This window comes from Schistocerca nitens, chromosome 1 (genome assembly GCF_023898315.1).
Source record: "Schistocerca nitens isolate TAMUIC-IGC-003100 chromosome 1, iqSchNite1.1, whole genome shotgun sequence".
Lineage (NCBI taxonomy): Eukaryota > Metazoa > Arthropoda > Insecta > Orthoptera > Acrididae > Schistocerca > Schistocerca nitens.
Window position 1 is genome coordinate 1,042,011,936 of NC_064614.1, and position 13,449 is coordinate 1,042,025,384.

Consider the following 13,449-nt stretch of genomic DNA (forward strand, 5'->3'; position numbering starts at 1 on the left):
TGGTTCCGGACTATTTTCCCGACTTATTAAATTGTTTTCCACTTCATTATCCATCATACTGTTTTCCCCTGTTGGCGAGTTCGTCATGTTAACAATTTCGTCATTCTCACTATTCATCATTTTTGCCTTTTTCATTGATCGCGTAATCATTTACAAAACATACAAAACTCGTCACTGTACGAAAATTACACACAATGACTCTTTATCATCAACAATACCATTCACTCGAAATGTTTCCCTCAAACAAGATTAACGAACAATTGAAATAATTGCACTAATTGTCAAACCCGTAGACAAGACAACAGAAATGAAATTTTGCAAAAAAAAAAACCATTAGAAGAATGACAATTACCAAATCTACACATGCAAAATAGACTACAATTACTAAACTACAAATTACTTCAACAATACTAATGTCTACTATTTCTACAATCAGAAGATTCCAGGTTCGTATCCTGGCAGGGTCGCCACGTGCATGGGGGCTTAATTAAAATAAAATGAAAATAATTTTTAATTTTTTCGTTTTAGTAGCTGTCTGTCCGATTACGAAGTCTCGTAACGGTTGGCCCTGACTAGTATTATTACGCTATCTGACTGCATAGAACAATAACAAAGAATGAAATGGAAATTTTCATTAACACAATTAATTAATTAAGTCCCCAGCAACTATAAAACCTACGAAACCAAAGCACAAGTGTAGCTGTTCTGTGTGTGGAAATATGACTCAACGTACGCATCTGGCACGGTTCTTCTTCAATAACACAAGAAATTTTAAATATCATTTATACTGAATTAATTAAAGAAAATAAAAATACCATAATTACTCAAGAGAACCAGAATTACACTCTAATCCCAGAACACAAGCCAGATGCTTTGTTGACTGAACCTGTAATGAAGCATTATTTACGACATTAAATAATGAAAAATAAATCAAGTTTCGTTACCTTCATATATTGACCAAAATCACTCTAATCATTACAATATATCTCCACACCGACTCGCTATTACCACATCTCAACAAGAACTTTTCAGTATCACATCTCAGCAAGCACTCCCTGCTAGCACAGCTCAACACTCTCTGCTACGAGTTCTCGACAAGCACTCACCACCACGAGCTCTCCCCAAGCACTGACTACTACGAGTTCTCAATAATCACTCCCAGTGGAGGCGGCGGAACAATACTCTCTAGCGCGATCTCTGGCGCTGTGGCTCAGTGTAGCCACCTTTCAACTGCCTTGTGTATTACCGCCTTCGTAACCACCTGTTTTGTTAGTGTTGGTATTTCGTTTAGCTTTCATGATATTGTTTTTTGAGTGCAACATTTAGCGACGATTTTTGAAATGTTACGTTCTGTGGAGGAACGATGCAACGTCAAATTTTGCATGAAACTGGGGAAAATTTATACAGAACGTTTCGACTTTTGAAATAAGCTTACGGAGATGACGCTCTGAGTCGTACACAATGTTACAAATGTGACTACGAAGGCTTTCCCGGCGTAATAATTTATAAAATTCTTCTCGGGTATGCAGCCGGATCATGACGTCTTCAAGACACAATATTTCTGCGGTCCAACTGTCCGCCATCATCAGGTGAGAGCGCTGGTGCACAATCTCGCCGGAACTGACTTCCCAGCGCAAGCGGCAGCCCATATATAGGCCGCAGAAGGCCCACAACGCGTGCGCGAAAAGGTGCCGTAGCTGCCCTCTAGTGCAGTAAACATGCCGCGCCGCCGGTGGTGGAAAGAGGCGAAATCGAGATATCGCTGTCAAAAATAAAAGAAAATTAAAAATTTCTATTCCGACGATTGAGACGCAGACCGTTGTTTTTTAATGTCGGATAACACCGGGTCCCAAGTCTTACTTAAAAGATAGCCCTTGTCCCTATTAATAAGATTGTCAGATAAACGAATCTCTATTGATTCTTTTAAAATACAGTCCCAATATCGAGATGCAGGGGCAACCATTTGTGTCGCATCATATTGCATTCTGTGTCCCTGGGTGAGACAGTGCTCCGCCACTGCGGATTTCTCGGGTTGAAGCAGCCGTGTGTGCCGCTGATGCTCAACACATCGGTCCTGAATGGTCCGGATCGTCTGACCAATGTAAGCCTTCCCACAGTGGCAAGGGATCTTGTATACACCGGGCTTCCTCAACCCCAAGTCATCCTTAACAGAGCCAAGAAACGCTCTAAGCTTGGCCGGCGGACGAAAAATACTTTTGATGTCATATCTTTTTAGAATTCTTCCTATCTTCGAGGAAATGCTCCCAGCAAAAGGCAGAAAAGCCACCGATTTGCAGGTATCTTCTGGTGGTTCAGGCGATGGTCCAAACTGGAAAGCACGACGGATCTGTTTATCTGTATAGCCATTCTGCTTGAACACAACCTTAAGGTGGTCCAATTCTTGTGTCAAGCTTTCTCCATCTGAAATGGCATAGGCTCTTCTCGCCAACGTTCGCAGGACCCCTGTACGCTGGAACGATGGATGACAGCTAGAAGCATGCAGGTAACGGTCCGTGTGCGTAGGCTTTCGATAAACACTGTGTCCCAGCGTCCCATCATCCTTTCTGTACACCAGAACATCCAGAAACGGAAGCTTTCCATCACTTTCCACCTCCATGGTAAACTTGATGCTAGGATGCAGGGAATTAAAATGATCTAGGAGGCGGTCAAGAGCCTCTCTCCCATGAGGCCACACCATAAACGTGTCGTCAACGTACCTCCAAAAACAGGTTGGAGTTCCGGCGAGATTGTGCACCAGCGCTCTCACCTGATGATGGCGGACAGTTGGACCGCAGAAATATTGTGTCTTGAAGACGTCATGATCCGGCTGCATACCCGAGAAGAATTTTATAAATGTTACAAATGGTTTTCACGTTTTAAAAGTGGTCGTCGGTCAATTGGAGTTGATTCTTGACCAGGAAGGCTTTCGACTTCAACTGACAACTCACACGTTCATAAAATCGACGATCTGGTGCGGGAAAATCAGCGATAACTATTTTGCGACGGTTACCGGTATATGGGAAAAAAGAAAAAAAAAACAGAAAAAGACACCAGAGTTGTGGCGCGACAGCTCACCACGACTTTGCGCCCGCACACTCACATTTGTCAGTTCGTCAGTTTGGTGGCAAAAGTCAGATGACTGACGTGCTGCAGCCTCCTTAATCGCCAGACTTCTTGACTCGTTGTGATTTCTAGTTAAAATCGGTACTGAAAGGACGCCGTTTTCAGAGTATTGAAAGCAAATGAAACTATCCAGTATTGCTTCGCGAAATGAAAACACCACTGGAAACAGTGTGTGAATAGGGGGGGAGGGGGACTTTGAAGAGGACAAGGACTAATAATCTGTCAAACTAAAAATAAGTTTAAAAAATAAAGTAGCTTTATTTTATGAACAGACCCTGTATAGTTCACTGTCACATAATTTAGCGCCATGGATTGGTGTTGCTAGAACGTAAACACATTTTGAGCCTCTTTAGCACGTAAGGATTCGAGTGACGCCAGTCGTCATTCAAACTATTGGCTGTAGTTCCGTTAGAGGGGGGGGGGGGAGTCGAGGGAGGAGATCGTGCCTTCTACCTGTTCTGTTCCATAGTAAATGCCACATTTGTCACGTTGATTGCGCCGTAAAGTGACTGGGATGTGTTTTGGTGTTGCAGGTCCTTGCGGTACACAGGGATTATGGACCTGAACATGTTGCCGAGCACTACGCATGCGCACGACTTCCACTCCGGGCTCAGCCGGGTCGTTATGGTGCGCAAGACGGAGCAGCGGACATTTGCTTCCACCAGGAGCGGAGAGGTACGTTTCTGCACGGGCGCCTCTTCTGCTGTGACGGAGCTAGTGTTAAGCGGATGTGCATACAAGTAGTTCTGTGATTTCTGTTTTGTAATCCCGATGGTAAGTCTCGCTTTGTAAGGAATCAATACTTTGTTTCCTTCCTTAATAATATGCTCAGGTATCTTGCCTGCGAACGTCTGGAAACTAAACAACGTTAATTTTTTGTACTATAAAAACTGTAATACTATAGGAGAGTTTCTTCCTGAACATTTTGATGTACAATTAATAACATTATTCCTCACGCTGACTTTATTGCAATACTTTTTGTGAAGATCAGTAAATTACATTTTGATGCTGGTTCATATTTAGAATCTCTGCCTGACTCTTTCTTAGAGGCTTGAAACTTTACGTACACATAAACAGTATGTCTGTCAAAATATTAGACTACTGCCATATCTTTAAATTCTTCATTTGTGTGGCCATATTGTCCGTATTGCTTTACAATTCTTGAGAGGATTTTTGTTCTGCCGTTGCAACTACAAAAAATGTCTTTTTTTTCACCAGACGCGTTTCGCTTTATTGATGTAAAGCATCATCAGTGGTCTGTAATTAAGTTGTTTACATTTTGATTTGCTGTAAGATCGCAAAATAGTTCGTTAACAGTATGTTGGTTTTTACTTACGGTGATTTCCGCTTAGACTACAACTATGGGTGTCTAAACAAGAACAACAACAATGATGTGCCAGCTGACGGCATTTTCTGAAGATAGCGAGAAGTCAAGCGGAAATCACCATAAATAAAAACCAACATATTGTTAACGAACTGTTTTCCGATCTTAAAGCAAATCAAAATGTAAACAACTTAATTACAGACCACTGATGATGCCTTAACCCAATAAAGCGAAACGCGTCTGGTGAAAAATACACGCATTTTTTGTAGTTGCAATGACAGAACGAAAACCCTCTCAAGTACAGTCATGTCATTTCAGCCACAAGTTTTTATTCTAGAAATATTTAAATCTGATAAGCAACGTTAAGTTTTCTTTTTATAATTGATCAGTGTGTATTTTCCTACCTGTTGATACTATGTTTCTGTATGTAGTCTGCTTTCCTCCAGATAGTACCGTGAAACATCCCGGAAAAATTTCCGATCTGTAGCGCAAATAGATTTTTTTGTGCATAAAATAAACTTCAGAAAATGTAACTCTCGGAAAATTCAGAGTAATGTTTGATCTGTGACTCACCCTTATTGTTCTTAATACACTGTAGTTGTATAATGTTCTTGGTTTACACGTTCCTCATTTTCTCTCTTTTCCTTTCTCCATGACATTCTGGCGTCTTTAGTTGCCTCAAGTACTCGCTTTTCAGCTTCTCATGCAATAAATTGCCAACAGTGATTGCCTCAAATTATACCAGGACACACATTCCTAGCAACTCAGAACTTCGCAGCTGCTAACTTCGCAGCTGCTAACTGCCGCACATTAAAACAGATTAAAAGCATTAAAACTTTCGAGAAAGACAAAATGGAAGACACTCAGACTACAGAAAAGTTTATAATGCCAGGAATACACTAAAACCAAATCTATGTAAGGGAAGCATACCGTATCTTCTAACGGGGCTGTGAACTTGAATAGCAGTTGTACAGATACGTTTCTCGAACATGAATCTAATGACAACATTGAAGTGTGAAAGCATAGGTCTGGACACACTCTGAAATCCTTAAGTTGATTTTTAAACAACTTCCTGATGTGCATTTCGGTTCCTTTAACCAGCATTTTGTTCAAAACACTCTAAACGTAGATTTAAGATGGAAAACAAAAAAATCGATTTTCGAAGCGGGTTCACAGGCGAGCTATCTTAAAGCAGATCAGCAGAAATATCCAGGCACTGTTCAGCAAAAGCAGCTTCCATAAAATTTAGTCATCTCGAAACTGCCATAAAATTTTGTCGTATTGAATTCTCACCTTCATCCGCTCCTGAAACGAAAATAATTGTAAAGTTCCCGAAAAGTAAAAGTTCTCAAAGGGCTGATGTTTCGGTTTTTTGAATGCCGCTTTCCAAAAACAGTAGTACGTTTTGCGGAAGGCAGACCCGTAGTAATCAAATATATTTCGCAACAGTTTTTCGAAATTTCCCAGAGTTGGTAATACCTCATATTGAATCCTAAACAGCTGTTCTCATAAAGGACACTGTGTCACTACCTTGGCATAGAAAGCTAATGGAAAAGACATCAATAACTATAAAACTGGAGACGTTGTTGTGAGTCATCTGGGTGCCAGTTTTGCCTTTGACTTTGACAGGAGACGTGGAATATTTATAAGTCAACAATGCAACAAGTCTTTTCGTGATTTCAGGTGCCATAATGTGCGCTAAGCACTTTATAGTGAGGAACTGTTCGATAAGAACTATGTAATTAAACGGTTTTATTTATATTGAACTATAAACTTGTGATCCACAAATTTCAATGATTACTGTTTTTCCACAAATCGCGTTGTTACGGCGTTATGCTCCACCTTACTTGAACTGTAACCGCAGTACGAAAGACTGAGTGTAAACCTCTATTGTAGGTATTTAAACGCATTAAAAAACATTACTAGGAGCAGTTTATTTAACAATCGTGGCACTTCAAAATTTCTAACGAGATTAGATAAAATTGGTTATTGCCATATACACACGCTGTCAGTTTAAAGGCTCACCGTGCGTCTAACTTTATTCTGCTGACTGTGAGACAAGACTCACCAAGTAAGTGAAATAGCGTACGCGCGATCATTTTTTGATTTTAAATTAGGTAGGAAGCATGTAATGTGATTTCACGCTTTAACTCATCGTCTACATTCCTATATTAGGTTCCAAGAACCAGTTCCGAATCAGCTTATTATTTAGCTCCAACGTTTCCTGGGCACACCTGTCTTAGTCGCTTACCCTTTGGGTATACGTGAAGCGGTCAGCGGAAGAAAGTTCTAACCCTCCATTTAGTAAAAGTTTGCCTGATCACGTTATCTTTTTGTTTTCGAATATATTACACGCTATTGTCAAGTAGTTCCATACGCACCACTAGAAAAATCTGTCTACTATGTAAACTGGTTTGTCTTATAGTATTTATGTTCTTGGCTTAGAATGTAATCAGCTAATAAAAACACGCAGTAACGCAAACTACGCCCTTAAGGGTTAGCACTGCCTTCTTTCGACCCCTTATTTTAGGATATGTGCCGTGTTGCATTCTGTTTACACTTTCCTTCCAGTGCTGCTTGAATGTGTTGATATTTTCCGTCAAAAAAGGTATCCTAAGCTAATTGCGAATATCTTTTAATTTAAATCATTAATTTTGCTAAGGAATTTCATGTATGATGTCCCTATTCGATTTATGTCTTCCTTTTTAGTTATCCAAGCCTCAGCTCCATAAAGTAGCAGTGGAACAGCTAGTGTTAAGTAGAATTTCAATTGCGTTTTCTCAGTGGTATTTCTGCTTAATGTACTTTTTATTTGTCCACAGACCCCATGCAGTTTTGTCTTATTCTTTATACTATATCGTAATCGAAAGAAATCTCGCAGCCCAGGTGATTAAAATGTCTTATTGGCTCAGTTATTTCGTTTCCTTCCACTATTTTCGATCATACCTGTTGTTTCCCTCGGAATTTCGTTACTTTCGATTTTACTATAAATATTTTGAAATTTTAATTTTGATCAGTTTCGTTTAATTTAAAATTTATTTGTAATTCTTTTTCTGGAGTTGCTATTATAGTCTAGTCGTCAGCATACATTAAAGTTTTTATTTTAACGGTTCTTTCCTAGTTTTATTCTTTTTTTCTGTTCCCTCATTCCACTTTTTAATCATGTCTTTTACATATAAATTGAATAAAATCGGAAAATGACTGCAACCTTGTCGAACTCCTTGGTTAGTTATAACGCCATTCTTACTTCCTTTGTTTCCTGTTTTTATTACAGAATTAGTTTCATTGTATAAGTCTGTTATGGTACATTTCAAGAGTCGCGGAGTTCCATCTGTTAGCAATACTAACCAGAGTTTTGTCCTCTTTATCTGTCTAATGCCCCGAGACAGTCTATAAAAGCGACGTGTATCTCATTATTAAGTGCCCCTCTCTTGTTTATCAACATCTTCAAAGTGAATATAACTTATTATCGATTGTTATGCGACCTAATCTAAATCCACTCTGCCTTTCAGCTATAACATTTAAAAAGACAGGAGAAGATATAATAAAGTCTAACACAATCAACGAAAGAAATGGAAGAACTTTATAAAAAGGTGTCGCATGAATAACACTTAGTGAAAGAAGCAGAAAATGTATAGAAGTGGAAAAGGCGTAGATGTACTAACGTTAGCAGAATTAGAAGCTGTAGAAACAGTGAAAAACAGAAAGGCATCTCCTATAGTTAACATTAAGAGCGAGTTATTAAAATATGGCGGAAATTAAAGGTTTTTGCATTTCCTTGATTTATGTTGGGAGCAAGCAACAATGACGGAAATCTGGTCAAAAGCTGCCGCTTATTCAGCTTTAAAGCAGCAAGATCAAAAAGACTGTAGTAATTACAGAGGGATAAGTATTATAACAGCTGGTTATAAAGTTTATGCAAAAATTTAAACTCTAAAGTTAGGACCAATAGCTTGCCAATTTTTATAGCATTAATGACCAATATTGTATTGTCTCGTGGTGTTTATCTGACGTAACCGAGGAATATGGGTGTATATAAATGATATTGTTAATAAATAAATAATGAGTTTTTATGTAGTTAAAGGTGTATCTTACACGGGCCTCACGTCGTACTCGGACGAAAGAAACGCAAAAAAAAAACCATTACTAAGTAAGTCAACAAGTGAAGATCAGGAAAATTTATCAGACTGAGGGGCAAATCATTAATAGGTTTACACAAGATTCAATCACAGGTCCTGTATAGTTCCTCAATGGACAATGACCACATCGGCATTTTACACGGATAACATAACTCTATAGTCAGTCCCAATAGACACACGACACCAGGATAAATTGCAAACAATGGGTGTAAGGAGAGTTATTTTCTGCTGCATACGGTCTCTCTAATATTAAAATAAACTGCCAAAATGCTAAGAATGTGTGTAGTACAATAGATGCCTAGTGGTAATGATGTAAATCCTGATGGAAATTTAAACTGAAAACAAAACTGAACCTTCAGCATCTCAATTCATCTTAGTTTCAGTAGCTAGTGTAAAGCAAATCGTTGGCGTTGCAAAATAAATTCAGTCAGTCACAACCTGAAGTATAGATGCCGTTTCAGTGTCGCCCGCTGTAGTTTCACGATTTTGGGCTCGGTGACACCATTCTGGATTCACTGACAAGTTGCAGGAATGCTAAATTAGGTCAGGGTCATCCTGAAGAAAGCACAGTTAGAGAATATAATGAACAAATCCGTGTGAAAAAGCAACAGAAAGAATTTCAACTGCTAAAGGTCTTGCAAACGGACTGTTTCCCCTAAATCATTTCTGATGAATGCTGGGATGACTCCATCAACTCTACGGTCGATTTCCTTCCGCAATTCCGTCCGTCAGTGATGATACCCAGTCTCTAATGACTTTGTTATTCATACGGCGACAGAGCGCAACATATCAATTCAAACTGTCCACTCGTCTTCGTGAAGTTGGTCTCTGAGCACGTAAACATACGATCTTGAGTCCCTCATAACAAATCCTAGAGACCATAGACACTGGAAGGCCAAACATAGTTGGAGGAGATACACAAAAATGTGCAGTGCTCCATTTCCAGAGTCGCAGGCAGGACTGGTTTACCCTTACGAGGAAAGCATGCACCCAAAGGATATACGATTTTGCTTATATTTCGCACTATAGTAGTACGTACTTAGATATAGCAGATCCTTCTCTAATGGGACGCTCTTGTCAAGTGTCTTCGAGACACCAAAGTTTTACGAGCAAGGGGTGGGAGCGGTGTTGAAATCGGAGCGTAGCCCGCTAAACGTGGGTTCCCTGACTTCATTCATCCAGTATCTGCTGCAACAAACTTTACAAATAATTTCAAACCCTTACAAATTTTTTTCTCGTCGACAACCCCCTACAAAATGATGAAAAGAGACATGTTTATCTCTTACTACTTTTCCACTATTCAAACAGTAAAATTGCGGCATGTGGCATGACGTTATAATTCATTACTTCTTTACTACCGACTGTATTCGTGACATATTTTACAGACGTTTTGCACATATACCACTGAATATAAAAGCGAAACTGTATCATTGTACGATACATAGTTCTGGAGATATGACGTCATAAACATTAAGCACAAGGCCATAAGCTGTGTAGTGTGGGTTTGGACACAAAATGGCTCTGAGCACTATGGGACTTAACATCTATGGTCATCAGTCCCCTAGAACTTTTTTAGAACTACTTAAACCTAACTAACCTGAGGACAGCACACAACACCCAGCCATCACGAGGCAGAGAAAATCCCTGACCCCGCCGGGAATCGAACCCGGGAACCCGGGCGTGGGAAGCGAGAACGCTACCGCACGACCACGAGATGCGGGCGGACACAGATCTATAAATAAATACCTGGGCAACGCTGGGTATATCGATGCATAAATTTTTATTTCGTCACGATTCTTTATTATTTCTTGATTATACTTCGCCACTAATTTTCCATGTTTATCGTTATTATTATTGTTGCTTCCAGAAGAAACAAAATTTGTTGTAAGGATACAACTATGTTGTAGGAGGTCAAAAAACTATAAAATAAAATGATGAGACGTACGAATAGACCTGCATTCTGCCACTTTGGCTTGTTGCAGTAATGCCATTGCTCGTTGTCTGGCGCTCCCGTATGGTTTTCACCAGGCTCTTAAAACTTTCAACCCATTTCCCGAAATCGTATGAGAAGGTCATTGTATCAGAGCTACGTTTGTTACATTCAAATTTGCACTACAATCGTGCGAAAGATGAGCAAAAAATCATTGACCCGTATTTCGTGTAAAAAGCAAACGTGATGAACGAAAGCGGATGCTTTTTGTGGTGATAACATAAAATAAATTTTAAATACCTTTTTTGTGGAATCCTCATGTGAACAATGTGGCAAGAATGCGGAATTCATCTAAGAAAACGAACTCTGCTACCTTTAAAGAGTCTAGTCATACATATAAAATGGATATAATGCGCGCGCGCGCGTGTGTGTTTGTGTGTGTGTGTGTGTGTTTTTCACATCTCTTCCTAAACCACTAGACCGATTTCAACCAAACTTTGTACACATATCCCTCACTGTCAGGCAACAATCGCTTTTGGGATAAGAAACACCTACCTATTGCAGTTAAGGAGATACATCGTATACAGTGATATGCGTGAAAACTACATCATGCATGACGTTCAGTTTATTAATTCTGTGCCCGTGACTATTCGCAACACATTTTGCAGACACTATCAACATATCCCGCTGAATGTACTGTACCTACACAAATACAGTCGGACACTAAAGTTCACATACACCCCAAAAATAACACTTGAAGTCAAAATCAATCAAGAAAATATTATGTATTCACTTTCTGTGACATACACAGACATGTTAGGAACTGAAAAACATAATATACACTGCATAATTAATAATAAATCCATAAACTGACATCTTGAGATACAAATGAAAGAGCGGTCAGGTACAAAAATAAACATACTCGGTGATGTTCTTCACTTTAAGGCCCAATTTAATATTTTGTATTGCCATCTTCTCCTTCGATCACAGCTTCCAAACGTCGAGACATAGGTTTCAACAATTTTTTTGAGTACCCAGGTGTTAAGTTATTCCACTCTCACACTAAGGCTGCGTTTAAATCACCTTTGCTTTTGATGTATTTTTTTATCCTACGCTTTAGTTCTTCCCAAAGATGTTCAGTTGGGTTAATTTCTGGTGACTGGAAAGGCGAATACAACTGTTTTGTTACATTGTAAAGTAACCATTCTTTTACGACAATGGCCATGCGCTTGGGGTCATTGTCTTGCTGAAACACACAGTCTGTTCTTAGTCCCAGTTTCTCCGCAGATTGCTTCAGATTCTCCTTTAAGATGGTGAGATACTTCCATTTATCCATAATATCTTCAATAAATACTAAATTCCCAACTCCAGATCCAGACATGCAACCCCACACAAGAATATTTCCGCCACCATAATTCTGATGGTACAAGATTTCTGTTCTTCTAACTTTCATTCCTTTTTCGCCACACCTTTTGCTGTCCATCACACTGGAAGATGTTAAATTTACTCTCATCCGTGAAAAGAACTGTATTCTAAAATGTGGAATCCTTATTTCGGTGCAGGTTGCAAATTCTAGGCGCTTCTGTTCATTTATCCTACTTATGAACGGTTTCTTCCTTGCTGTTCTACTTTCAAATCCATGATTATGCAGCTGTCTTCGTACTGTTATGGGAAGCACATTATTTCCACTAGTATTTGCGACATCTAATGGCAACTCCGTAGCTGTAATTGTAGGTTCCGCATTCACTTTTCTAATGATGTGTTGACACTCCCTGTTAGTTAATTTTGGTGGTCGTCCACATCTAACTTTGTTTTCTACACTTCCTTGTTCCCTCTAATTTCTTATTACGGTTTGGACACTTGCATGGCTCCTAACAATTTCCATAGTGAAAGCCCTTTTTGCCGCACGGTCTGAGGCGCTGCAGTCATGGACTGTGCGGCTGGTCTCGGCGGAGGTTCGAGTCCTCCCTCGGGCATGGGTGTGTGTGTTTGTCCTTGGGATAATTTAGGTTAAGTAGTGTGTAAGCTTAGGGACTGATGACCTTAGCAGTTAAGTCTCATAAGATTTCACACACATTTGAACATTTTTGAATAAAAGCCCTTTTTACTGAGCTCAGTAATATTTTTCCTCACCTCCACTGTTATTTCGGTTCGTTTTGAATCCATGATACGTTATCGGATTATGTATTATTATATCAACAAAACACACAACTTGCACTGTGTCCACTGAAACGTCTCTCTTGCAACTAACGACAGACTCGGAGTGTATGTTGACTTCTGTACCGCAGTAAACAAACACTTGCATCTATCACGTTTGCAGTGCACGATACCGGTCTGAAGACCTTGGTTTACTTTATTGTGAACGTGGACGCAGGCACAAGAGTTGCACGTCTACCTCCTTGCATCCAGGCTGTACGCAACATGCTACAAAATGGGGATGTATTTAGACTTTAGTGTCCGACTGTATATCAATGTAAGACACGCAGTTGAAGAGAGATGACGTCATAAACACTGGTATGCGTGACAAAAATGCCGCATTATGGATAAAAAATTTTATGCATTTATTCTTTATTACTAAGACGCTCCTAAAATCGAGTCGCCTTAAAATAATCCCTGACACCTGGCAGCGCTTTTGATAGTATTCAACTGCGAAGCGCAAATGGCGGTAGGTGAAGAGAAAACAATCGCCGTCTATAAAGTTATGAAGTGGCGTTGCTAAAGACGTTTACAAAATCATGTAGACGGGCGAAGCAGCTGCGCCCGGCTTACAGAAACTGTGCGGGATATTGTACTTCAAATACAGTTCATTTTTATATTAGAACAAGACCGAGGGCATATTTTTTCTAATATAATTCTGCGTCAATTTTGACTTAATATTTGTGACCGAGGGCTTATTTGTTCTAATATAATTCTGACACGGTCACTGAACCTTA

General features: G+C 39.5%; 1 protein-coding gene across 4 annotated transcripts in view; it reads left to right on the plus strand.

Annotated features, from left to right (window-relative positions):
- The window catches only part of LOC126197083 (uncharacterized), a 576,613-nt gene that overhangs the window by 492,396 nt on the left and 70,768 nt on the right, over window positions 1-13,449 (plus strand). For all 4 annotated transcript variants that reach the window (XM_049934616.1, XM_049934613.1, XM_049934615.1 and 1 more), the window contains exon 2: window positions 3,657-3,798. In XM_049934616.1, the coding sequence (XP_049790573.1) occupies window positions 3,679-3,798 (120 nt within the window). In that variant the 5' untranslated portion in view covers window positions 3,657-3,678. The remainder of the gene's footprint in view (window positions 1-3,656; window positions 3,799-13,449) is intronic.